Genomic DNA, 27008 nt, shown 5'->3' with positions numbered 1-27008 from the left:
AATCTGCACTTTAATATCAAAGAAAAAAACAGCAGTCAGTAAATGCTGTTTGACCTTAATATGGATGCAAACAGCGCATGACCAGAGGAATTACAGTTTCCATATGAATCTCTCAAATATTATCGAAAGAGAACTGTAAATGTTATACTAAGAATCAATTCGTAATATTAATCTGTTCTCTTGGTTGTCTAATTATCCAGTCACATTACATGAGGAATTGGTGCTGGGAGAGTCTGGAATAATGGAGTGCAAAGCTATATATAGAAGACAGGATAATTTCCAATTTCGACACTTCCTATTCGATTGGAATTTATGCTCTTACTAGACATTATCGTTATATCTTTGAAGAATTTCTTAGCTAAGAATTTTCTCTAGTTCCTGTTTTAATTTTGACAGAAATATTTGGAAAGTTTCAAATACCCAAAAAAAGTCAGTTGGGGAAAAATAGGAGAGATTATGACCCTCCCTTGAAAACCAAGCAACTTTTCTTTCCACATACAATCTTGAGTTTCAGTCTGGAGTGGTTAGCTAAAAGTTACAGCAGTGGACACCACAAATTATCTCTACAGACTGTGACTAAAGTTGATTAACAAAAGAACTTACAAAGAAAACCCCCAACAAAGCCAACCTATTCAAAGCATTGCTAGAAGATGAAGGTAGAAATCTATTCCAAGTTGTTGAGGTCCTCGTGTCATGATCCAAAGTTTCAAGAGAACCAGCCATGAAGTTTGCCATTGCCTCACGAGAATGTGGGAGAAGGTGAAGCGATAATGTCAGCGGATGGTATGGTTGAACATAAGTTTAATTTTCTAGGGAACAGAACGTTATTGATGTTAGCAATTAGGATTTTTGAGTCATCTTCTATGTCAGTACTGCTACTAAGCCATCTCTGATTGTGATGTGTACACCACATATAGACTCTTCAATTTCCAAAAGTTGGTTGCTGTACATTTGGGACATTATGATTGGAATGACCTGCTTTCTGATTGATACAAAGCCACAAAGGGCTCAAGTGCTTATTAATCACGTATGCAACGATAAGTACAGAGCATAGCTTTTAAGTTTTAATCATTAAAAAAAGCTGAGATAGAGACTAGTTATGAATTGGTAACAAAAACAGACGCAAAGCAAAACTATGTTTTGCTAAAATGATAGACAATAGTTTTACTCCTAATGTTTGCGAACCAATCAAGAACCAACCAGCATTAGATTCAAATTTCTTTCAAGGATATCCTTTCGAATGTTTACATGAAATTCCAGGGGACCTTCCAGACTTGGTGGAATTGATATGCTTAAGACTCAATGCAGCAATATATATATTCCTTCAAATACATATCCTTAACACTCAAAATCAAAAACTAAAAAAACAATATACAGAATGGATTACCTGAAACCGTTGACCATTTCGATTGAATGACAGAGCTGAAAGCCTGAAACTTGGAATTGGCGACTGATATGTTTCGAGAGGAGGTGGGCCCCTTCTTTCAAAATTTGTGGTCTTGTGGCCAAAACATGATATGCCTCATCTGCCCTTTTAAGTAAAACTGATTCACTTTTTTGTCTGGTCCTTTGGAGCTAAAAACCCCAAAGCTCTCTCTTTCCACAACTGCTTGCTTTATCAGAGACACAGAAACAGAACCCAATCTGTCTACACAATCAAGCCATGGAAGAGACACAAGAATCCAGTGGTAACAAGAAATGCAACAACAAAACCAAAAACTCACCTCAGACGCACTATCACCATCACCAAAATCAGTTTGGGTTTTTAGACCAAAACCAGTGCTATCAGAGATACTACTACCCACCTCTTCTTCCCCTCCCTCCTCTTATGCCTTTGCCTCCACCCTTGCCTCAAAACCACAGCAGCTTCACAACTAAAACCCATTTGCAGCCTTCATGTCAAAGTTCCTCACAAACCCAAGTGCCTAAAGTCTCAATTTCACCAGGTAAATGTCAAAGTAGTCTACTTTTTGGATGCATGTTTCTTATTTCGCATTTGTACAATGTGTTCTTGATCAGTGATACACCCAATACCAAACTAGGCCTAGTAGAAGTAGATGAAATTTACTTTTTTGTTTTTCAAGGCTTAAAAGATAGAAACTTTTTCATGTGAAATACCATATATATGATTATCTGGAATTCTGGAGTGAAGATTCAAACTTGACAAGTGTATTTCTTGCCGCTTCTATAGCTTAAATTTCAAGTCTTTCAAGTATTGTTTAACAAACAAATTTGACTTACCTTGTTCTTTGCTTCAAAAGGGTTTCAAAAGCAAACAAATTTGCACCTCAATGGAGGGAAATTCACAGGGGAAGCAATAGTGACAGCAAAGTGGCCAGACTGTGGTGGTGTGGAAGACTCCTATTTCACTCGTAGCTAACCGTTTCCTTGTCCAATTCGATTCATCGCAGCACTTTTTTTACTACAATGTTGAAATCTCTCCTAGTCCAAGGACATTGCATGAGCGATCGAGCAAAATCTGGTGGAGGATCAATTAGCTTTGCTCTGTGGTGCTAGTCCGGCTTATGATGACCGCAAGAATCTTTACAGCTCAATAGAATTCCAACATGATAAGCTTGAAATGTATGTAAGTCTCCCCATTCCTACAACCAAGCCAACCTTTCCATGTCAAGACGAGGATCAAAGACTTAAACTTTTTGGTGTAAGCATCAAACTGGTTTCCAAGTTTTATGGAAAGAAATTGAGTAGCTACTTGAGCAACGATGGAGATGAGTGGAAATCTATCCCTCAGGATTATCTCCATGCCTTGGATGTGGTTTTGAGAGACAGTCCATTGGCCAATTGTACCTGTGGGAAGATCACTTTACGAGTTTATTCGAGTTCAATGGGAGGAACTAAAGACAAATGAGGAGGAGCTGCAGGATATAGACTATAGAGGCTTCTTTCAGAGCCTTAGACCAACCCAACAAGGACTAGCTCTCAATGTTGATTTCTCCGTGACCGCTTTCCACGAAAGCATTGGAGTGATCCCATACTTTCAGAAGCGTCTCGAGTTTCTTTGAGACCTTCCTCAGAGGAAGAAGAGGGGTTTAAGTAGTGATTAGTGAAGAAAGGAAACAAGTGGACAAGGCATTGAAGAACATCAGGGTCTTTGTTTGCCATAGAGAGACTGTCCAGAGATACCGAGTTTTTGGCTTAACTGAAGAAGCCACTGAGAATCTTTGGTTTCCAGACAGAGATGGGAAGAATTTGAGGCTGCTGTCTTACTTCAACGATCACTACAACTATGATATACAGTTCAGGAGTTTGCCATGTTTGCAGATTAGTAAGAGTAAACCGTGTTATCTTCCTATGGAGCTATGTATGATATGTGAAGTTGGGAAGCTTTCAGATGATCAGACTGCAAGGATACTTAAGATGGGCTGCCAAGGACCGAAAGAAAGAAAATCCATCATAGATGAAATCATGAGAGGACCTGTTGGGCAGTGCATTCCAGAATTCATACACCAGCTATCTCAGAGATGTGAACAATGGTGGCAGAATTGTTTGGTGAGTTTCACCAAGAAGTAGGCAAACTCCCAAAGAGGATAGTTTTCTTCAGAGATGGGGTAAGCGAAACACAATTCTACAAAGTGATTCATGAGGAATTGCAAGCAATTAAAAAAGCTTGTTCTAAATTCCCTGGTTACAAACCTCCCATAACCTTTGAAGTGGTGCAGAAGAGGCACCACACAAGATTGTTCCCTTTCAAAATTGATCCGTCTTCCAAACAGAACCAGTTCCTTAATGAAAACATTCCTCCGGGGACTGTGGTGGACATGGTGATCACTCACCCAAGAGAGTTTGATATCTATCTTTGTAGGCATTGGGGTGTTAAGGGAACAAGCTGGCTAACACATTACCACATAATGTGGGATGAAAATGAGTTCACTTCAGATGAACTGCAGAAACTGGTGAACATGCTGTGCTACACATACGTAAGGTTCACCGTTCACCAAGCCAGTTTCTCTTGTGCCTCCGGTTTATTATGCTCCCCTAGCTGCGTATATAGGAAGGCTTTACCTTGAGCGATCGGAGTCCACAACATCTTACACAAGAAGTGGCTCCATACTCTCCAGAGCTACCCCTCCAAAGGCAATTGCTGAACCTTACCTCCTATGAATGTCACGGAGACAGAGTATTTGACCATAGTGGCATACTGGCATTGTAACATAGATGTAGTAAAATGTAACAGAACACAAGCTGAATTGACTATGTTTTATTAAATTCTGTCTGGAAACTAGAAAATGACTATGGTATGCCATTTGAAATCCATGCATTTCTTATGAACTCATGGGGCACATCAAAACAGAACTAGCAAATATAGCAGTATTACATTACTGGAGAAATATTAGTATAAAGGACGATAATATGCGAATTTGGAACTTGGAACTTGGCTCGCCAGAAGAAGCAGATCAGTTTTCTGCTGAATTATTTATTTTTAATTTTTTAATTTTTGAGATGTCACGGTTTCTTGTGTAATTTGGATAAATTGTTCATTAGTTTGGAGTATTTTGTTGTGTGGATTTTATTCAGTAGAATGTGTAGCATAATTTCTTACTATTACAAAAAAAAACTTGAGGAGAAATCAGTAGAAAACAATTTTTTCCTGATAACGGAACTCCTTTCTTTTTGGCCATATGATGAGATCAGTCTTTTGCTTATGTACAGATGAGGTGTAGATGTCTTTATCTGGTAAACTGCTATTTCTTGTATAGAGGCCATCTTTAACTATTTGATATACATTACCTTTGAAAGGCAATGGAGGTTTTAGGCAAGCCATGCTCCCATGGTTATAACAAGGATTGCATTGTTGAGTGGTTGAAGAGCAGTCACTTGTGCCGGTATTTGATGCCAACTTGATTGGGATTGGATGATCCTAGTTGGGATTTTCAAATTGCGAAAGGTAAAAGAGCTTATTTGACATTTGGGATTTGTTGCTGATATAGCGTTTGATGTGGTTGCATGTAAACATTTTGTGTTTATTGGTGTTAATGCAGATGTCACATCTACTAGATTAAACGGTATAGGCTGCATCAAAAATTAAATGGAATTGAGGATGTACAGGCTAGGTGCTTGATATAGCTCAAGATGAGTTTTTATGCAGGTATATATAATCACTTCTGTAGGCATTACAAGTGTTACTATTGTTTGAATTGATCATTTTAGGGTAGTCATACTAATCTCATGTTGCTTTCTGTCTATATGGATGTTTTGTCTATCTGTAAATATACAATGAGTATTCAAATGTCTGTTAATTATGTGTTTGTATATATGTGTTCATCTGGTTTAGTTTTTCCTGTTCCTACTTCTTAGTCAACCATTTTCATTGCAAACTCTGTCCTTAATAATTTTCCTGTTAAATTTGGACCATTCATACTGTTATGGATGAAATCATGGATTGCATCAAGTCATAGCCTTCCTATCTGAGAGCTTGTGGATACTTTGCCATTAAAACACGAATTTTCGAGGAGGACTCTGCTTAGTCTGCTAGGTAATTAAATTTTGTCTCCTAATATCTCTTACCCTTAAAACCATATTTGCCTTGCTATTGAGAGTTCAATCTGATTATTGTACTCTTTAGACTTCATGCTTCTGCTGGATTCTTTTATCATCTATTCTACTTTTTATGGTTATGGACCCTCCTTCTGTTATTAATTTTTTCTCTCCCTCGGGTGGGGTGTAAATGTCATCTCTGGCCATAACTGTGTTCTGCCACAGCTGGTATCTAATTCTATTTCCATTATTACGGGCGCAGTGTTAAGCAAAATGTAGCTTTGTTACATATGAAAGTTACATATTTGTTTTAAATTTATGTCACTGGGATAGGAAAATGCATCTCATCTTCTGACCCACTTTTGAGTTGCTGTATACTCTTAGGAGGTTCTATGATTAGGAGTTTTAACTTACTATAATATCCCAGGTTCTATGCTGCAGAGGTTGTCATTGCCTTGAAATATCTTCACTGTCTAGTTATTTACTTATCAAAACTGCACCTGTAGTACTAAACATCTCATGTTCAGTTTTCTCTTGTATTTAAAGGAAAAATGGGAATACATTATAAGTGTTCACGGAGCAGGAGAAATGGTGTTTGAAGCTTTGTGTACAATCTGCATCCTAACAATAATCACGGAACATGAGAAATGGTGTTTCTGCAGCTGTACTCGGTGGACATCCTCTGTAGTCACTACATCACCTTCATGAAAGGTAATTCTGTAATAGTCTTGATCCATTGTGCCAGGTACACCTGCATATACATATCTGAGTACTTAACTTGATTAGGAAGGGTGTGGGGTTATCCATTTAATGTGAAAATGCTTGTCCTTTAAATGCTTATCCTTGGGAGGATTTGCTTCATAATCTGTAGAAGTATTTGTCCAGCATAGATTACTTGTGCCTAATTAGAAGCAATGTTTTATGCTGATGCCAAATCTGCTTTTCTAGAATGAACTTGTTTTTGGTATTAAATAATGTTGAGTTCTTCATCTACTGCTTTCCTTGATGGAGATTTAGATGAAGAATCTTATATGATGGAAACAACCTCAAGGTTCCATTAAAAATGAGCACCTATGCTCCATTAGGAAAAGAAACTCGATCCTTTCTGGTGTTTTGGGTGCAAAAGGAAAGGAACAACGTATGCTTTCCTTCTCTCAAAATAGTATAGTTAAAAAAGGAACAGTGGTGTCTTTAGCTAAAGTTGTTGAAGTAATAAGGCAGGTATCTGTATCACCTTCTATTTCTTGGAAAGTTATACCTTATCTATTTTTTTTTTTAAGGGAGTTGTACCTTATCAATTGATATGGTGCATATATTCGTTGCTTCAATTATTTTTTAATCTTGATCCAAACAGAATTTAGCCAAATGAAATTAACTGGAGAGATATAATGAAAGTTTGGCAATATATATAAACCAAGTAGAAGAGAGGTGAAAGCACTCTCTTCCATTTTTTCTTGGCTCATATTAATCTCTATTCTTTCAGTTATAACCAAGTTCTGACACCAAAAATGGCTGAGGCACTCATCTCCGTACTTCTGGAGCAACTGGCTTCAGTAGTTGTTAAACACACGAAACAAACGGTGACACTCGTTTTGAATGCCAAGGAAGATCTTCATAGTTTGAGCAGCAAGCTCAAAGCTATCCAGACAGTGCTTGAGGATGCAGAGAAGAAACAAGTGACAGAGGCAAGGGTGGGAGACTGGTTGCAGAAGCTCAAAGATGTATCGTACGAGATGGACGACGTCCTCGACGAGTGGAACACTGAAATTCTGAAACAACAAATGGAAGAAGGTGAAAATGTTGTTGTTACTAAGAAGAAGGTATGTTTCCCCATGCCCTCTGTTTGCTTTTGTATTGGCCGAGCGAATAAAGTAATTCATCATCATAACATAGCTAGAAGGATAAAGGAATTGAATAAGAAGTTAACTTTGATTGCTGCTGAAAAAGAAATGTTTGGCTTTCATCAATCCACAATAGGTGGCCATGATGAGCAGCTTATTCTACGGCAGCAAACTTCATCTTTGGTCGATATATCTATGATATTTGGCCGAGAAGAAGAAACAAGAAATTTGTTGAGCAAGTTGTTGAGAGAGAGTAACCAAGATGGAGAGAGGTTCCTTGTCATCCCTATTGTAGGGATGGGAGGGATGGGGAAAACAACTCTTACCCAACTAGCCTATAATGATGAAAAGGTTAGAGCCCATTTTGACAAGAAAGCATGGGTTTGTGTCTCGGACCCTTTTGACGGGGTTAAGATTGCCAAAGCGATCATTGAGAGTCTAGGTGGAACCCAAAGCAGTTCCAGTGAGTTGGACACTCTACTTCAACGTATAAGGTCACACGTTGAGAATAAGAAATTTCTTCTTGTCCTAGATGATGTGTGGACCGAAAACCAAAGAGAGTGGGAAAATTTGAAATTACCAGTAATAATGCAAAGTTGTGCTGAAGGCAGTACAATACTGGTGACCACGCGAAAACAAGGGGTTGCTAAAATGATGAGAGTAACGAGTAGCATGGTCCATTTAGACAGGTTGAGTGATAGAGACTGTCTAACATTGTTTAAAAGTATTGCGTTTTCGGATAGGGAAGAAGATGAGTCTAATGGGTTTGGAGCTGTTGGTGAGAAAATTGTGAAAAAGTGTAAAGGCTTGCCCCTTGCTGTAAAGACACTAGGGAGTCTAGTGTGGCATAAGAAAACAATACGGGAATGGAGGGATGTTCTAAATAGTAAGATATGGGAATTAGAAGAAGTCGAGGAACAAGTTTTCCGACTACTATTCCTAAGTTATTATGATTTGGCCCCTGCAGTCAAAAGATGTCTTTTATATTGCATTATATTTCCTAAAGATTCTCAGCTAAAAAAGGATAACTTGATTGAGCTTTGGATGTCACAAGATTATCTTAACTTAAAGGGAGACAAAGAAAAGAGAAAAATTGGTCAGAGTTATTTTAAGAGTCTAGCACTGCGGTCTTTCTTTCAAGATTTTAGTAAAGATGAGTTGGGAAATGTTTATGGTTGTAAAATGCATGATATTGTGCATGACTTTGTGCAATTTCTTAGTAAAAAAGAATGCATTATTATAGAAGCGGTTGAAGGTGCTAATCAAAGAACGGAGGTATCAGATGATAAAGTCCGTCATTTGACTTTAATAGGTGGACCCGTAGGTACACTTCTACTTCCATCTTCATTTCCCGATTGCAAAAACATACGTACCCTTACACTCCTTGATTCACACATTACAACCATAAGCCCCGGTTCAATCCTGCAACTAAAATGCCTTAGGACATTGAATTTGAGTCATAACTTCCTTCTTGAACTTCCTAAAGAGATTGGTGAATTGATTCATATGAGATATATGGATCTAAGTTATATAGTTCAAATTTGAAAGAATTACCTGATGCTGTGTGTGCTTTATACAATCTACAAACTCTGGTCCTTTATGAGTGTCTGTCCCTTAAGAAACTACCCAAGGCAATGGGGAAGTTGCTTAAGTTGAGGCATCTATACGTTGACCGCTGTACATTGCTGAGGTACTTACCAAAAGGGATTGGGAGTTTGAAAAGTCTGCAAGCACTAGACTGGCCTTTTAAATTTGAGAGTGATGATGAAGCGTTGAAACTAGGAGATGTGGGAATGATGGACCAGCTTCAGGGGAGTCTTGAGATAGCATGGCTGGGGAAGGAAGATGATGAGAGTGAGATGGAGAAAGCACAGTTGGGGAATAAAGAGCACCTCTCTGAATTGAAAGTATGGTTCCACGTAGCAAGAGGAGAGCAGAGAAAAGGTGATGATGAAATAGTGAAAGCAATGCAACCACACGAAAATTTGGAATCTTTATCCATAGGGTACTGCCATGGCACCACCGAAAGTCTCTATTGGATCAGCACTTTACACAATTTGAGAAAACTTGATCTCTATTATTGGAGATTTTTTGAATATTTGCCTCCTCTTGGGAAATTGCGGTCGCTTGAGATTCTGGAGATATCAGGGATGGACAAAGTGAAGAAGGTGGGAGTTGAATTTCTGGGAAGAGAACAAGAGGAAGAAACTCTATTTCCCAAGTTGAAACGACTCCGGTTTAGTGACATGAGCAGCTGGAAAGAGTGGGAAGGAATAACAAAGGATTCTTCTGAAATGATCACCATAATGCCACGCCTTTCTTCCCTGGAATTTGTGGGGTGCCCAAATCTAAAAGCACTGCCAGACATGCTCTACAAGATAACAGCACTGCGTACTTTGGGGATCTACTTGTCTCCGACTTTGCAATATGAGTACAGAAAAGGCGTGGGGAAGCAGTGGCACAACATTGCTCACATCCCAAACCTCTACATTGATAAATAGGTATCGATTACCAAATGCAAATATTATCACTTGTTTAACTTTCAGATAACATGACTTGAAGAACACAATCCTATGCAGGAGGAATTTGATACCAAATTGGACCAAAGGGGCTCTTCTCATTCTCACAGGTATTTCTATTTCTCCTTTTCTGCGTTTCTTTATCTCGTCAGTTTCTAGTTTAGCTTGGAATTTTGATTATCTCTGTTTGTTTGTAGCTAATCATTTTTCCTTGGACAAGGATGTGCTCCATCTCTTTACTTGGCATGCTTCTGAACGCGGGGCTTCCATGTCCTCTAATGGATGCACACTGCAGTCAGGTCAGGAGTTGATCCATTGCTTTGGAATACTTGATTGGCAACTTCCATCATAAGAGACATAAGCGTATTTGGTAGTCGAACAGGATTTAAGGATTATTTGGTAGAAAGGTACCAATTGATATATTGTAGAATCCGCTTTGGCTGCTATTTGAAATTTCAATTGATATATTGGATATTAATTCAGTAAAAGACTGGTACTATCCATGCACAGATCATAAGTCACTTCCAATTTATGAGTAGTTAATGAAGCACCATATTTTTTTAATACATTTTTTGAACAAGTCTGTTTATTTTAAGTTTTTGTATTGTCTTTATTAAAAATATTCATTCTTGTATCATTTCTTCAGCCTGAAATGAAGTTATCCGACAGAAAATCTCATTGAAGCTTCAAGGATTCAGTGTCATTGGAGTTGTCAAGCTGATGAACCTGTGAATGTAGGTATCTCTTGTTTCTTTATCTGTTACTGATTCCTGATATTCGCTGCTTTTCTCTCCGTTATATTAATTCTTGAAAGCTGTTGTTCTTTCTGTTCATGTATCTTTCCTACTATTCACCTCTTTCTAGGTTCTACTCTGTAAAATGATATATTTTCATTTGTATTCATATTATAGGGATATATTTAACTGCTACATAGATAAGCTGGATAGCTCAGTACCACAACAAACTTATAAGGTCTTTGTGTTTAAAACTGGTACTGATTGCTAGCTAGGGACAATCAGTATCCTGGCGTTAGCTGTTAGTGATCCTTATCCTGCTCTTTGTCATTATCAGATCAAATCTTAAAGCTTCTGTTGTTTTATTAATGTCTACTTCTTACTGGTAATTTCTTAATTTTACTAGTCATACAAGGATATGTTAACATTCCGGTGCTGTACTGAAATGCGTCACTTACTGTAGAAAGAGATTTCCATTGATTCACAATATTACAATTGTACAGATATATAGTAGCTATTCTAGACTAGGTATGGAAAACAGTAAATACAAATGATATGTAGTTATGGCATAGAATCAAAACAGCCTATGAATTCTTTATGGGAGGAGAATCAGATGGCTGGGTTTTAGGAGAAGATTGAGTCTGTCTAACACTTACAAACGTTCTGTAACTCCTTGACGATTCGCTGAACTAATCATGACACGTACACACTGTAAAAGAAACTCGGTACCCATTTTACTCATTGAAGTGTCTTTTACTTATAATAGAATATTAAGTAATCCAAATATAAGGGTTAAGGGGTTGGGTTTGACGTCTGATTTTCTTGGCATGGGTTTTCTTGGTTCAGGCTGAAGCTGTCTGTTTAATGGATGCTGATTGCTGGAATAGAACTGCAGAGCTGTTTGTGCAATTTCTATTTTAACAATAAGCAAGTAGCCAGGTAAATTAACCTTATTCTAATAGATTTTAGGGCTTGAATACTATGTACTGTCTAATTGTCAGATATTCTAATCTCACTAGTTTTGATATGTAATTTCCTCAGCATAGGTTTTCTAGTCTTAGGCTGAAGCATTTGTTGAATAGATGTTCAATGGTAAATGGGCCTTGGAAGCTGTTTGTGCAACTGCAAACTGTATCTGAACAATCAGCAAGTAGCCGGTAAATGTTGCTCTGAAAGATTCGGTGGACATCCTCTCACTCAAAACTTTGCCAACATCATCGTTCAAGGTAAATAAGTATATGGCCACGTTCATGGTTCTCCTTTCGTTAAGCTACATGCCCTTACAGTCTGAACTTGGTCAAAATCTGTGTCCCTAAGAACACAAATGTGCATTGTTTTAGATAATACAGATTTGATTCCTTTATTTTCGTTATAATAAGTCATCAAATGTGCAACCATTTTGCTCAGGATATCTCACAATCACTACATTGAAGCATCGATCAAGGACTAGGAAGCAAGGAGTTTGAGAATGAGTTGCCACATAGGTAGTCAGCTAGATACCTCTATAATCTATATTAAAACTTAGTGTTCTTCGTTGAATGTATTTATGATAAAGATGGAATGTTTTTAGTTTAGCTTGAGAGAGATTTCATCATTTTCCAGTTAGCTTAGTAGGGATGGCTATGGTGTTAACTATCACATACTTCTCCTCATATCCTCTGCTTTCATATTACACGAAATCTTGAATTCCTGTATTTATTTTACCATGCAAATGTATTTCTCTCTTATAGTCATTGATTTTACACTTTCATATATGTCGTCAAACTTTCCAATACTACTAGGTTTGGCATCTAATTTCCATGAAATGGTTTTTCTTGTCATATAGGCTGAATTCTTTAGTGGAACTGAAGCCGATTGGCGTTTGAGGCAGAAGCTTGGTTCATTGACGGCTAACTTTGCCATCGAGGTAGAAGCCTATGCTGTTGCTGTTGTTGATGGCATCAAACTGGCCTGTCAGTTAAATCTAGAAAGTGTGTAATCTTCGAAAGTGAAGGTATAAGGATAGTTGGCAATCCTTTCATCCTGCAAAACACTTTGAGATAATGTTATCTGATCAAGAACAAGTGGCGCTAATATCCCTTATGGTTTCAGGTAAAACATGCATCTGCATATCATTGTTTTTCACAGAGGTTAGCAGCTTCGCTTGCTATCCTAGTACTGAGTCTTCTGCTGTCCTGAGGTTCAAAGTCTGTTATATTAGTTTAATATAAAATGGACAACTGAGTTTGTGGGAAGTGCCTTAGCGCTCAAACCAGTCAAAGGGTTGAGATCTTTTGTTATGCCAACCCGTGACCAAATGGTTTGATGCTCAAGGCTCCAGCTGGGATTTCATGATACGTTATCCGATGTATAAGCTGGTCCCTGTATGGTTCAAAGACCAGTTGCTATCAGCTGTGTCAAGGTCCACTAATGGACTGAGTAAGAGGGTTTGAAACCTCTTTGCTCCCTGTTTGAATCATTCATGTTTTAGGAAAGGGTTATTTGTCTTATTGAGATTGCTTGTGTCATCTCTGAGATTGCTTGTGTCACTTTCTGTGTTGGGACACATCACTTTCAGTATGGGAGCCAAACACTTCTGTCCAAACCTTTCTGAAACATGTTGAGGTCAGCTTGCATCATCCTTGATGCCATTGTTGGCCTATATATATCTACAGCTTTGGCTTTGCTCAATGGTTGTAGAAAACTGCCTTATTACGTTTTCTTTGTTGAGTCTAGTTTTTAGCTTGCATTGTTCATGCTGCTCTAAGTCTTCTTCGTGACTGTAAACCTTAGAGCTTGAACTCAAAACTTCTTTCATCAACTCATATCATGTTGCATACCATGAGGGATGTGTAGTGCAACCAACCCAAGAAGCGTTCAAGGTTGAATCTGCTAGTGGTTAGCTGAATTCACGAACAAGGCTTCGAAAAGTGTCCCATGTTGTAAGAACTTAGAAACAAGAGAGGGAATAGGTCTAGACTAGTTCGGGACTAAGAAGGATAGCACTGTGGTAGTGTATCACTAGAACTATTATTCTTGTAAGAAGTTACTTCAACTTAGTGGAAGTTTTTGTCTCTCAAGAGTTAGAGACACGTAGTTTTTCTCCCTGCATTCAGGGTTTCTGCGAGTAAAAAAAACATCCTTGTGTTGTTTCTTTATTTGCTGCAATTTACTTTCTGTAAACTCGTATCCTGTAATTCTGGGATAGCACAAGTCATTGCTATCCTCGAATACAGAAGACAACGAAAATAAAAAAAGGCCTATTCACCCTCTCTAGGACCTTTAGAAAGTGACTCGTGGGAGTTGATTGCAGCAGTAAACAATGTCTCCTGAAGCAAATTGTGCCAAATCAAGGTCGTGCGCTGGAGTATGGGACTAGTCTTGGTCTTGGATGCAAGCATTAATTTCTATTTCTGTGTTGTTAATTTGTTATAGTTTTAACTAGGATGCCTGCTGCTTTGTACCAGATGACTTCCCCACTTGTATCATTTATTCATTCCCCCTTGCGATAAAAACAAAAGTAGACAACTAGTCATGCATTTTATCATCATTGCATGTTGCCTTATAAAGATGCTCATTAGCTGAAGTTGGAACTTGGTGATTGCTGGGAAGTAATCGGAATTGTAAACCAGTTTGCATGGCCAACACTAGTGACTATAAGCCGTAACTTAGCCCATACCTAATGTATTACCTGTAAGACTATTAATTTAAGGAGTTACTAGGCTCTCGAGACATCCAAATACCGAAGCAAACCAATTTAGTTGAATCTAACCTCGCCGGAAATCAGCCGCTCTCGCCTCCAGAGTCCTTGCTTCTCGTCGGAGATATAGCAAATTCTCTTCCTCAACTTGATAAAATTCTCTTATTGCCGTCCAACGCAGTCTCAATCAATCATTCTATGTCATCCTCTTCTCACTTGTTTTACGGCGAGTCCCACGCTCCGGTCACCGAAAAGTCGCCGTCCCAACCAAGGCTGCTTTCCAAGACCCGAGACTTGGTTTCTTGCTCTTCTGGATTGACATTCGGATCCACATCATCTTCTTCCTATGTGACCTCCAATGGAGTCTGCGCATTCCGGTCAACGAACAGTCGTGGATACAATCATACCAGCAATGATGCATCGAATTCCATCCGGGACAAAGGGATCCATGGTTTAACTGTAACTGACGTTGATACCTGTGTCCCCTTATTCATTATGCTTTTCATGAGAAGCATCGAGAAGATGGACAGCATCATCCACCAATTCTGGTACGTACATATTTCTCATTCCTCGGATTTTTTTAGACATTGGTCTTGTCACTGCAATCTAATTAAGTTGGTTGTTAAGTCGTTCAGTTATCTAAGTATTTAACTCCAGGTAGAGAGAACTGAATCTGATTTTTATCATCACATTCTATGTTATTGATTCTAGCAACGAGGATCTTTGTGTCATGTTCTACATGGTACTTTAAAACTGATGAACTTGTACAGCTAAAGCCGTCTCTAGGAGCAAAAATTAATTCTAGTGATGACGATAATCTCAGCAATACTTGGTTTTTAGTAGCTGCAGTGATGTGGGGTTACCTTGATGTTTGCCTCAAAACTATCTCTGACTAAAAGATTAGAGTATCCCTTTCAGATTACTTTACTTGATCAGGAAGGGTCTGGGGCTAGCTATGTGAAAATGCTTGTCCTTTAAATGGTTTTCCTTAGGAGGACTTGCTTCATAGAATTATAGATGACTTGCGCCGTACTAGAATCAATGTTTTCAACGAAACCCTGTTATGTTGATCCCGAATCTGTGTTTTTAGAATCAACTTTTGTTGTCTTAATTATTGTACAGTGCTTCATCCATGTTCATGGATACCACTGCTTTGCTCGATGGAAATTTAGATGAGGAATCTTATATGATCGAAACAACCTCAAGGTTTCATAACGAATGAGCACCTATGCCTCATTTGGTTCACATAATTGGAGTCTTGGGAAAGGAAACTCGATCAATCCTTTCTTTGTGTTTGGTGCAAAAGGAAAGGAACAATATATGTTTTCTGTCTCGCCTATTATTATTCTTTTTCCGTCTTAGAGATCTTAGAGTGCTGCTTTCCAACTCTTGTGACTCAAGTATAGTTAGAGAGGAATATTGCTCTCTTTCGCTTAAGTTGTTGAAGTAATAATCGAGGCAGGTATCACCTTCTATCTCTTTTATCTATTGATATGATAGTGCATATATTCATTACTCGATCAATTGTTTCCAATCTTTATCCAAACCAGAATTTAGATAGCGTAGTCCATGAAATTTCAGCACTATATATTGATAAATCAGAGTAACAGAGGTGACAACATCTCATTCATTTTACCTTAGCTCATATCCGTCTTTGTCCTTTCACATATATATAACCAAGTTCTGACTCAAAAAATGGCTGATGCACTCATCTCCATGCTTCTGGAGCAATTGACTTCAGTAGTATATAACTACACAAAAGAAGCAGTGAAACTGGTTTTGAATGCTGAGAAAGATGTTAAAAGTTTTAGCAGCAAGCTCAAAGCTATCCAGACTGTGCTAGAGGACGCAGAGAAGAAAAAAGTGATGGCAGAATGGTTGGAGAAGCTGAAAGATGTTGCGTACGAGATGGACAATGTGCTTGATGAGTGGAACACTGAACTTCTCAGACAACAAGTGGAAGAGAAGCAAGATGAAGAAGGTGACAATGCTCTTGTTACCAAGAAGAAGGTATGTTTCCCCATGCCCTCAGGTTGCTTTTGTTTTGGCAAAGTCACTAAGGTCATTCGTCGTCACAACATTGCTAAAAGGATAAAGGAACTAAATGAGGAGTTAACTTTGATTGATGCTGAAAGAGAAAAGTAAGGCTTTATTCATCAATCCACAATAGGTGGCCCTGATGATCAACAGCTTATTCAACGACAAAAGACTTCATCTTTGGTCAATATATCTAAATATTTGGCCGAGAAGAAGAAAAACAAATGTTGTTGAGCAAGATGTTGAGAGAGAGTAACCCAGAAGGGGGGCGGTTCCTTGTCATCCCAATTGTAGGGATGGGAGGGATGGGGAAAACAACTCTTGCCCAATTAGTCTATAATGATGAAAATGTTACAACTCATTTTCATAAGAAAGCCTGGGTTTGTGTCTCAGATCCTTTTAATGAGGTTAAGATTGCTAAAGCGATCTTAGAATGTTTAGATGGAACCGAGAGCAGGTTAAATGAGTTGGAAACTCTGCTGTTGTGTATAAGAACACATGTTGAGAAAAAGAAATTTCTCCTTGTCCTGGATGATGTGTGGACTGAAGAAGAAACCAAGTGGGAAAGTTTGAAATTATTTGTAATAATGCAGTGTTGTGCAGAAGGTAGTACAATACTAGTCACCACGCGAAAACAAGAGGTTGCTAAAATGATGAGAGCAACCTGTAATATGATCCATTTAGACAAGTTGAGTGATAGGTATTGTCTAGCATTGTTCAACAGTATCGCATTTTTGGATAGGGAAGTAGATGAGTCTAGTGAGTTTGGAGTCATTGGTGAGAAAATTGTGAATAAGTGTAAAGGTTTGCTTCTTGCCGTAAAGACTCTAGGCAGTCTATTGTGGCATAAGAAAACAACAAGGGAATGGCGGGATGTTCTAGATAGTAAGATATGGGAATTAGAAGTAATTGAGGTTCAAGTGTTCGGACCACTACTTCTAAGTTATTATGATTTGACCCAGGAGTCAAAAGATGTCTTTTGTATTGTGGTATATTTCCTAAAAATTACAAGTTAGAAATATAATCTGATTGAGCTTTGGATATTACAAGATTATCTTTATTCAAAGGATAATCATGACAAGAGAAGAAAAGGTGAAAATTATTTTGAGAGTTTAATAATACGGTCTTTCTTTCAAGATTTTGAGAAGATGAGATTGGAAATATTACAGGGTGCAAAATGCATGACTTTGTGCAATATCTTAGCAAAAAAGAATGCATTCATACCCAAATTGATGTGGTTGAGGGTGGTGATGATCAAAGAATAGAGTTACTGGGTGATAAGGTTCGTCATTTGACCTTAACAAGTTTACCTAAAGGCCAGCTTTTATTTCCTACTTCTTTTGATAATTGCAAAACTGTACGTACCCTCTCTGCCCTAGGCTTAATTAGGAATTACAACCATAAGCCCCGCTTCAGTTTTGCAAATGAAATGCCTTAGGACATTGAACTTAACTAATAACACCCTCAATGAACTTCCTAAAGAGATTGGTGAATTGATTCATTTGAGATATATGGATTTGTCTTTCAATCATGATCTGAGAGAAATACCGGATCCTGTGTGTGATTTATACAATCTACAAACTCTGGCCCTGATTTGGTGTGGTAAGCTTGAGAAACTACCCAAGGCAATGGGAAAGTTGATTAATTTGAAGCATCTATATGTTTGGGGTTGTTTAAATCTGAGGTACTTGCCTAAAGGGATTAGGAGTTTGAAAAGTCTGCTAGTACTAGACTGCTTTTATGTATGTGAGGGTGAGGATGAAGCATTAAAGTTAAGACATCTCGGAATCATGGAACAACTTCATGGGAGCCTTCGGATAGACAGGGTGGGGAGTATTGCAAAAGATGATGCTAGTGAGATTGAGAAAGCACAGTTGGGGAAGAAGAAGCACCTCCGTAGTTTGGGAGTAAGATTCCAGGAAGAAGATGGAGAGCAGAGAAAAGGTGATGACGAAATCGTGAAAGCATTGTTGCAACCACATGAAAATTTGGAACGTTTATTCATTTTCCACTGCCACGGCACAATCGAGTCTCTCTATCGAATAAAGTCTTTACAGAATTTGAGACATGTTAATCTTTATGATTGGAGATTTTGTGAAGTTTTGCCTCCTCTTGGAAAATTGCCATCGCTTGAAGTTTTAGAAATTCAGAAGATGGATATTGTGAAAAAGGTGGGAGATGAATTTTTTGGAATAGAAAAACAAGACTCTGAAACTCTCTCTGCAGGAATTCTGTTCCCTAAACTGAAACAACTCTCTTCTTGGGGCATGTTCAAATGGCAAGAGTGGGAAGGAATCACAAGGGATTCATCTGAAATCATAATAATGCCACGCCTTTCTTCCTTGGAATTTTGGGCGTGCTCACAGCTCAAAGCACTGCCAGACTTCCTCTACAACATAACAGCACTTCGTACCTTGACAATCGAGTTTTGTCGAATTCTCAGACGAGAATACGAAAAAGGCGTAGGGAAGGAGTGGCACAAAATTTCTCACATCCCAAATGTCAGATTTAAGAATTAAGGTTGATGGCTCGCTGCCAAATACAAATCTCCATGCAACTCGAGGTATCAATCGATCACCAAATGCATATTCTGAATGAATGTTTACAATATTTAGTTATTTACTTTGAACTTTATTTTCTTTTAATCTTTACATGTACATTCACCAATCCAACATGATGAACATATGAAATATTCCTATGCAGGATGAATTTTCAAGCTGTTGCTTCTTATAGTATTTGACTAAAGTGGCTCCTTCATCCTCACAGGTGTATCTATATCTCCTTTTTTTTTTTTTTCTATTCTACTTTCTAGCATTTCTTCTCTTTTTCTGTTTCTCATTTACCTTGGAATTTTAATAATCTCGATCTGTTTGTTTGCAGCAAATTAATTCAATTTTTTTTTCAAACGTAGGTTGTGTTCCATCTATATATTTACTTGGCGTGCTTCTAAGTTCTGACTCATAGGCTTTCATGTCCTCTGATAGTCTGATGGATGCAAACTGGAGTCAGGTTCGGAATTGAATCCATTGTTTTGGAATACTTATTGGGCAATGTCCATATCGAAACATAAATCATTTTGAAAAGTTTTCTTGTGTTCTCACTTTAAGAGTGGTTTTTAGGTTCGTCATGAGGAACTTCGCAAAGGCCAACACCAGGATAGGTGTGTTATGTAGAGACACTTGAGGACTGCATTGAAACTTCTGCCTTCTAGGACTCAGAATGTCATTGTACTTGTCAAGCTGATGAAGTTCTCCAGATAGGTATGCTAGCTAAATATGCCTCGAATACTTTTTCAATCTCTCCATGCATTAAATCAAATCACATTGTCTTTCACCATAAAGGAAATTTGGAATGCATATATTGAAGTGGCCTTAACGATCAGCATGTTCAATGATCCAATGACATACTTTAAAGGCTTCAATTTTAAGCGCGCACTTGTAGTTGTCAACTAAATTATCTAATTTTTTTTTAGGTTTGACAACTAATTTCTATGGCGTAGATATATGGATTTTCTTCTCTTAATTAGTCTGAGGTTTAATGGACGCAGATGCATATGCTGAAAAAAGGTAGTCTTGAAGGGTGGAAATTTTGTGTTTTGTCTCCTCTTGGAATATTGCTGTCACTTGAAATTATTGAAATATGCTTCTGAACAAGGAAGTCAGATGTCATCTCCCAAAGCATCTGCAGTCCCCTGATTGAAACATCTTACTTTGCCCTAGTTAGACCAGTGGAAATAAGATCGGAAGGAATGATGGGGAGCAAGGGGATGGGAAGTATTTCTTCTGAACAGGTATAATCACCAAATACCTTGCCAGCAGTGTGGGCAACCCAGAGCTAAAACAACTGCATGCCAAGCTTCCGATAGAAGATAACAGCATTGCATTTGGAGATCAAGGGGTGTCCATATCTTACATCACAAACATCACGATTGTGAGACTTCCTGCCCATATTCAAATCTCCATGGAACTGAACAGGTATCATCACCAAATACAAATTCTGAATGAATCTTCACATTTCGTATGAATTTAGTTTAGCTCATAGACTAGTCCTTGTTGTTGTTGAGTGGTAAGTTGTTTGAGACTCGATATTCGTTTCTGGTATGTAGGTAACTGAAAGTTCTGATGCCTCGATCAGTATCATAATAACAAACTTTAAGTACATTGTTAATGTGTTCAAAACTGGTACTGATTGCTAGCTAGGGACCTATGGCATTAGCTGTTAGTGTGCCTTATCACGCTATTCTCTTCATCCGATCAGATCTTAAAGCTTATGTTTTAACTACTCAGTGATCGATACAACGATATATAAACATTCGAGTGTTTATAATTAAAAAAAAAAAAAAAAAACATTCGAGTGTTGTACAGTTTTACTGAACTGCTCCACTTACATATATTGGTCCAGAAATTAAAAAAAAATTTAAACAACGAAGCTGGAATTTTGCAGGGTCGTTACTCAAATCCATTGTGATACTGTAATAGTCGAATGGAAAAGGTTAATTTGATTACTCTTGAGATTTTTGGCCACAGCTGTTTTTTTTTTTTCCTTTTTGAGAATTTTTGGCCTGGCCATCTGTTTTACTATGTAGGCGTTTTTGAATAAAAGATCATAGTCGGAATGGCTTGCTATCCAAGTAACTAAATTAGGGTACTTTTCTGTTATTTTTTTATTTTTTTATTTTATTTCCAGAAGGAGTTACATATGCATGCAAGGATAGAGTTGCAATTCTTAACCGCCTAGCTAAGGTTATTCCATTTCATTTTCTGATAGGGTTTCCTAATTTTGGTCGTACTTGCCTTCCATTAATCAAAATATCAAATGGTTAAAGCGCTTCCTGGCCTATATAAGAAGTTGCCTCGATTGCCATTGGTAACAAAGTCTTCTAACCTAAACCCTAGGAAAAGATATAGAGAAGAACACAGAGTGATCGACCAGAAAGATATCAATGGGTCCTCCAAGAAGAACTGAAATCAAGAAGATTGAAGATCTGAGTGCTAGGCAAGTCACCTTCTCCAAACGCCGTAACGGGTTGTTCCGCAAGGCTAAAAGATGGTCAGTTTCTTATGACGCAGAAGTGGCCGTGATAGTTTTCTCCAATACCGGAAAGCTGTATCAGTTCTCAAGCACCAGCATGGAGCACACTCTTTTAAGATACAACAACAAGGGTGTTAGCTCCCCAGATGAGAAGCGCCAACATGAAGCAGCTGCAAAACCTGAAACCCTAAATGCAACAGTGCTACTGCAGGAGCAAATCGCATCCCTAAAATCGGACTGCTCGCGAATGAGGGGTAGGGAGTTGGATGGCTTGAGTTTGAAAGAGCTGGATGAGCTTGAGAAAGAACTCAACCAAGGAATATTATCTATAACAAAAAGGAAGGATGAAGTGCTTTTGGAGGACTTTTACAGCTCTAAATCAAAAGAAGAACAGATTATGGAGATTTTGAGTGCGAATAACTACCGCAAACCCTCATCTGTCCTTGAATTATTTAGTGATTCTCTTCTTCCTTTGGACAGGAGCAGGTTATTCTATGCTTCGAGCTCAAATGACATCGCCAGTTGCAGTGAATCGGCAGGAAGCGGTAAACATAAAGATTTATCTTTGCAATTGTCATTGTCATTATAGGAAGGGACTGAGACTGGAAATTACTTAAGAGCAGGAAATAAGATATATGTTCTTGTTAATACTATGTCTCTGCAGGTTACGCACATAAAGATCATCAATAAACATGAATCTGAGTCTTTTTATTATATGATTAGTATTTGGATTAAGGAAAGAAATTTAAGAATTTAGTTGCAGATCATCCTAGCTATAACAATAAGCCTAAGAGCCTACAAAGGCATCACAAAGGCACAATAGTAGTCCTAAAAGAACCATGAATCCTGATCTGTTTCTTCTTACTAATTCTTCCCTGATAATTAAGAATGTTCTTTGTGACCTTACCCATGAAAATAACCCTTTTGTTCCCAGTCCCAATTATCGGAGCACTATAGTAGCTACATGCATTTTGGATATAAGATTTGGTCTCGTTTGTACCATTCAAATCTTCTCTATGGCATATCCATATCGCTAACTAATGTCATGATCAAAACCGCCATTCTTTACACCTAACATGAAAATGCATGTAACAAAATTCCACAGTTTGAATTCGATCAAATTTTATGGTTGGTCTACAAATCGATTGTATGACTTATCTACCATTAATTAAAACTTGAACTTAGGGTTTTCGCCTTTTTGGTACCCAAATAAAGTAGGGTTGGGCTCGGGCCCAAACCGGCATAGCATTTACAGGGACCGGGCCCGGACCGGTTACTGTATACTCGGGCCGGGCTTTGCTCTTACGAAACAAGGGACCGGTAAAAGCCCGCACCGGGCCGAGCCGAGCCGGGCCTTTCGGTTTTCGGGCCCAAATTCTGTCAAAACACAAAATTTCAAAATCTGTACAAATGCTTAATGCATTGCAAACTTTACAGTCAATCAACTTTACATATCAACACCTGCTGCAAAAGTGCATAAACTCCATTCTCATCTCTCACAATTGTAAAAAATGAACTTGTAAATGAAATGGCAGTGCAAGTGTGCAAGTGCAACCATCAATCTGTCATAACTCATAAGTATAACATAAGTAAGTAACAAGTTAACAACTACTCATAAGTCATAACAGGAAGTTTAAAATACAAATTCCAAACCTATATAGCCATAAACAACAGCTACTCATAAGTCATAATACTGAAGGCATCTCAAAAAGCCATGCACACTTTGAACACAACAGATCAAAAAGTATGAAATCTGCAACATGTCAAAGTCTGAAAATAGGCAACTATGCAAACCAACTGTCATAACTCATAACTCCCAGTCAGTACCTCACAAACATAAACTAAACTACTAAACAACATTTCAATGTATCATAGCAAATTAAAGTTTCAAATGCAGATTGGTAACGTAAATAAAAACAAGAAATAAGCTTATAAGCAACACTGCAACAGCATGCCCAATTCTCCATAACTTCCAAGTTCCAACAGCAGATTTGTAAGAATTATAGCTTTCTTTCCCTTCATCTTCTCCCTACAAGGTAATTATGCAAACATGAATCTAAAATTTATAACCAAAATCAACCCAACCTATTGATGACAAACTGAAAACACAGTTAAGAAATTAATCAAATTATACCTTTTGATTTTTTTTCGTTGCAAGAACCATTTGTTTCAGTTTTGCTTTTGCAGGATGGGACTTGGCTTGGACAGTAGCAGCTGGAAGAGTTTGTTTTGATGATGTTGCAGCCGGAGTTGTAGAAGGACCTGCATCTTTACTCTTTTTAGCGACTTTTGCTGCTTTCTTGAGCTGTGAGGGTGTAGGCCGTGTAGCCCCTGCCACAACTTCATCTTCACTTTCTGTTTCTGAGAAATCCACAAGTTTTCCTTTTCTCTTTCCCTTTGCCTTCTTTTCCTTTGCCTTTCGCTTTGCATCATCTAAAACAAAGTTCAAATGAATGAAACAAATCAAGTCCAATTCATAATAATAATAAAATCCAAAGGATGCATTATAGAAGTAATACAACAGTAAAGATGTAAAGTAGCAAAACTGATTTATGCAATGATGCAAACATACCTCTTTCCATCTTTTCATAGAATTCAATCTCTTCTTGGCTTGGATAATACTCAATTTCAAACTGATCCTTTTTCTTTATCCAATTTTGCAAGCAAAGCAATGCTTCCACTGTTTTAGGAGTTAAAGAACTCCTAAAAGGGTCAATCACTCTACCTCCAGTAGAGAAAGAGGACTCGGATGCAACGGTGCTAACCTAGATAGCAAGTACATCCTTTGCCACAAGCGCAAGATTTGGATACTTGCAACCATTTGTCTTCCACCAAGTTAGTAGGCACCAATTAGCTGCCTCTCATTTTGGTGGAACCTTGATCGGATCAAGTAGGTATCTATCAACTTCACTCTCAACAACAACTTCGTCGGATTCAGCTAGAGCTTTTTGCCACCCTACATCAAAAAGAGAATACATCACACAGTAGCATATAAAGTTATAAACTATGATACTAATAAACACACAGTAGAAAACTATAAAATATAAACACACTAGGTAACCGAAAACACACAGTAGGTACTACCTTCCAACAAATCGGCCATTTTCCCTGACATCTTCACAACCCTAGACCTTTTCAACTTGGAAGATGAGGCTGTTTCTTTTGTGCTGCTGGAAACGATACTTGCTGTAGTGGTGCTCTTAGAAGATGTATTGGTTGATGCTCTATAGATGTCGGTTAAGGATACCAAGAGCTCCTTAACAGTGTTAGCCTTGGCTTTTGCTTCCTCAGGTGAATAATGGAGCACTTGTAGGTAAGTATGAGATATGTTCTTCAGCTTGAACCTAGGATCCAATACCAATGCAACCAACAACAACTGATTCATGTCTTCAATATGTCCAAAATATTTTCTAAACTTGGCAAGCATCTTTTCTGCCATCTTCAACATCAACAATTGAACTTCAGTTCTAGTTCCAGCCGCGGGCGCAAAAAGTGCATTAATCTCCCCTTCTATTGCTACAATGTCATGAAATGCTTTATGAGCAGTGGGGTGTCTAGTCATACTCATCCTCATTGTCACATCATAAAAAACCCTCAAGATCAACACAAATATTTCAGCCTTTTCCCAATCCTCATCTTTTGGTGGTCCAACTCTTGTTTTTTTTGTTCTTGGTGTCACCGGAACATACTCTTGTTCTTCTTCCTCATCAAGCTCATCTTCTTCATCAAAATAGCTTCTATACTTGTTCATTTCCTTTGCAGCTATCCTCTGAAAAGCTGACCTCACATCTAAAGCTATGTCAAGCATTAAAAAGGTAGAATTCCATCTTGTTGGAAGATCAAGCGTCGGTATTTTTCAGTGTCTATGTTCCCTTCTAGTCTTTCCTTCTCCATGCACACCTTGAACACGTCTAATCTATTGGAACTACTTCGAATATACTTGACTGCATTCCTAATTGCTGCACAACTTTTATCTATTAATCTCAAACCAGCCTTCACAATTATGTTCAAGATGTGAGCCAAACACCTCACATGAATGTGTTTTCCTCCACACACAGGGGGGTCTTTCCATGCAGCCATTTTCCCTTGAACATACTCTATCGTCACCTTATTTGCACTTGCATTATCGACCGAGATGGTCAACACCTTATCTATCCTCCAATGCAGCAAACAAGATTCTAAAATCTTTCCTATTGTTGTGCCTTTGTGATTGGGAATCACACAAAAGTTGATGATCCTCTTATGCAAATTCCAACCAGCATCTATAAAGTGCGCCGTCAACACCATATAGTTGATGTTCTGAATTGAAGTCCAAGTATCTGTCGTTAAGCACAACCTTTGAATACTTAACACCTTCCTAAGCTCCTCTTTCTTCTGCTCATACAACTTCCAAAAGCACCTTACTACTGTTCTCCTAGATGGTGGAGTGAATTGCGGGACAGCCACCTTGCATAAATGCCTAAACCCTTCATTCTCAACATGGCTGAACGGCAGCTCATCGATCACTATCATCCAAGGAAGAAAAAATCGATAATTTCGCCGAAATATTCGAAATCTGACGAAAACAGCGCCACGTCATCAAAGCGATTGATTTTTGGTCCCACCAAAAATCAACTCAAAAACCCATAAATTGGGTGCAGCGAGTTTCGAACCTCGGTTGCCAAGTTTGCTCCCAAACGACTTAGCCAACAATGCTAAGCGAGCGTCTGATGTTTGTATTCTTCTTTGTAATATATATTGCCTTTGAATCTGAAAACTTTGATGGCAATTAATGAACCAAAAATCAACTGAAAAACCTAGAAATTGGGTGCAGCGAGTTTCGAACTTCGCTTGGCTAGTTTGCTCCCAAACGACTTAGCCAACAGTGCTAAGCAAACCTATGATGTTTATATGCTTCTTTGTAATATATACTGTCTTCAAATCTGAAAACTTTGATGGAAATTAATAACCGACTTGCTATTCCTTTTTTTTTTTCCTACACTTTCCATATGCAATTATACATATATAAGGTGATGGTCTAGCCTTTTTTTGTTTTGTTTCAAGCCATAAAAATAAATAAGATTTTTAAAATTGAAGTAAATTTTTAAGATTTATCAACGATTCAGCATTTACTTTTTCACCTTAAATTACTATAATTCATTATAAATTAATGTTTAGTCAAGGTTTTCTTATCAAATATAGTACATAATATAAAAAACAAACATCTCTTAAAGTTTGGTTTAAAATTTCCTTGTTTTTCTTTAAATTTCCGTCAATTTTCTCATTTTTTTTTACTGCAATCGATATTTCCTCGAAATTTCCGTCGAAATTTCCATATTTTAGAATGACGAAATTTCCGTAATCACCGAAATTTTCTTCCTTGCTATCATCTCACAAGCAGCTTGAATACAACGCTCATTGGTCCACACTTTTTGGACTTCCATTTCAGGTTCGGCTTCACCATCCCCAACAATCATAGCTTGTCCGTCATCTATACTTTCCCTACCAGCATACTTCTTGCATACTTTTTGAATATGCCTTCGTAAAGTGCTTGTGCCATTAAAGGAAGAATCTGCTTTGAGGTCAGCGCCACAATGGATGCATAGTGCACAATTCTCATGCCCCGCGTGCACTTTCTTCCCATCTTGGTGACTGAAGAGTTCTCTTTGATACTTCGTGAAGTGCTGCCACA

At 38.1% G+C, this 27008-nt stretch overlaps 4 protein-coding genes and 2 pseudogenes across 4 annotated transcripts; all 6 read left to right on the top strand.

The window, feature by feature from the left end:
* The first annotated feature begins 1663 nt into the window (after nucleotides 1–1663).
* LOC101306346 lies at nucleotides 1664–4122 on the top strand (annotated as a pseudogene).
* Nucleotides 4123–6945: 2823 nt separating this feature from the next.
* Nucleotides 6946–9838, top strand: LOC101306054 (disease resistance protein RGA2-like). The gene is made up of 2 exons (XM_004301439.1): nucleotides 6946–8661; nucleotides 8886–9838. The coding sequence occupies exons 1-2, from the start codon at nucleotides 7005–7007 to the stop codon at nucleotides 9836–9838; spliced, it is 2610 nt and encodes an 869-aa protein (XP_004301487.1). The 5' UTR covers nucleotides 6946–7004.
* Nucleotides 9839–15964: 6126 nt separating this feature from the next.
* On the top strand, nucleotides 15965–16414 carry LOC101305764 (putative disease resistance protein RGA4-like). Its single transcript, XM_004301438.1, has one exon. It carries the CDS (start codon nucleotides 15965–15967, stop codon nucleotides 16412–16414), a length of 450 nt encoding a protein of 149 aa, XP_004301486.1.
* A 188-nt stretch (nucleotides 16415–16602) lies between these two features.
* On the top strand, nucleotides 16603–17330 carry LOC101305478 (annotated as a pseudogene).
* A 766-nt stretch (nucleotides 17331–18096) lies between these two features.
* On the top strand, nucleotides 18097–18825 carry LOC101305183 (putative disease resistance protein At3g14460-like). The gene has a single exon (XM_004301437.1). It carries the CDS (start codon nucleotides 18097–18099, stop codon nucleotides 18823–18825), a length of 729 nt encoding a protein of 242 aa, XP_004301485.1.
* A 2423-nt stretch (nucleotides 18826–21248) lies between these two features.
* LOC101304879 (agamous-like MADS-box protein AGL15-like) lies at nucleotides 21249–21926 on the top strand. The gene has a single exon (XM_004301436.1). It carries the CDS (start codon nucleotides 21249–21251, stop codon nucleotides 21924–21926), a length of 678 nt encoding a protein of 225 aa, XP_004301484.1.
* The last annotated feature ends 5082 nt before the right edge of the window (nucleotides 21927–27008 follow it).

This window comes from Fragaria vesca, linkage group LG5 (genome assembly GCF_000184155.1).
Source record: "Fragaria vesca subsp. vesca linkage group LG5, FraVesHawaii_1.0, whole genome shotgun sequence".
Lineage (NCBI taxonomy): Eukaryota > Viridiplantae > Streptophyta > Magnoliopsida > Rosales > Rosaceae > Fragaria > Fragaria vesca.
The sequence above is the reverse complement of the archived record's forward strand: the minus strand, read 5'-3'. Positions and strand labels throughout refer to the sequence as shown.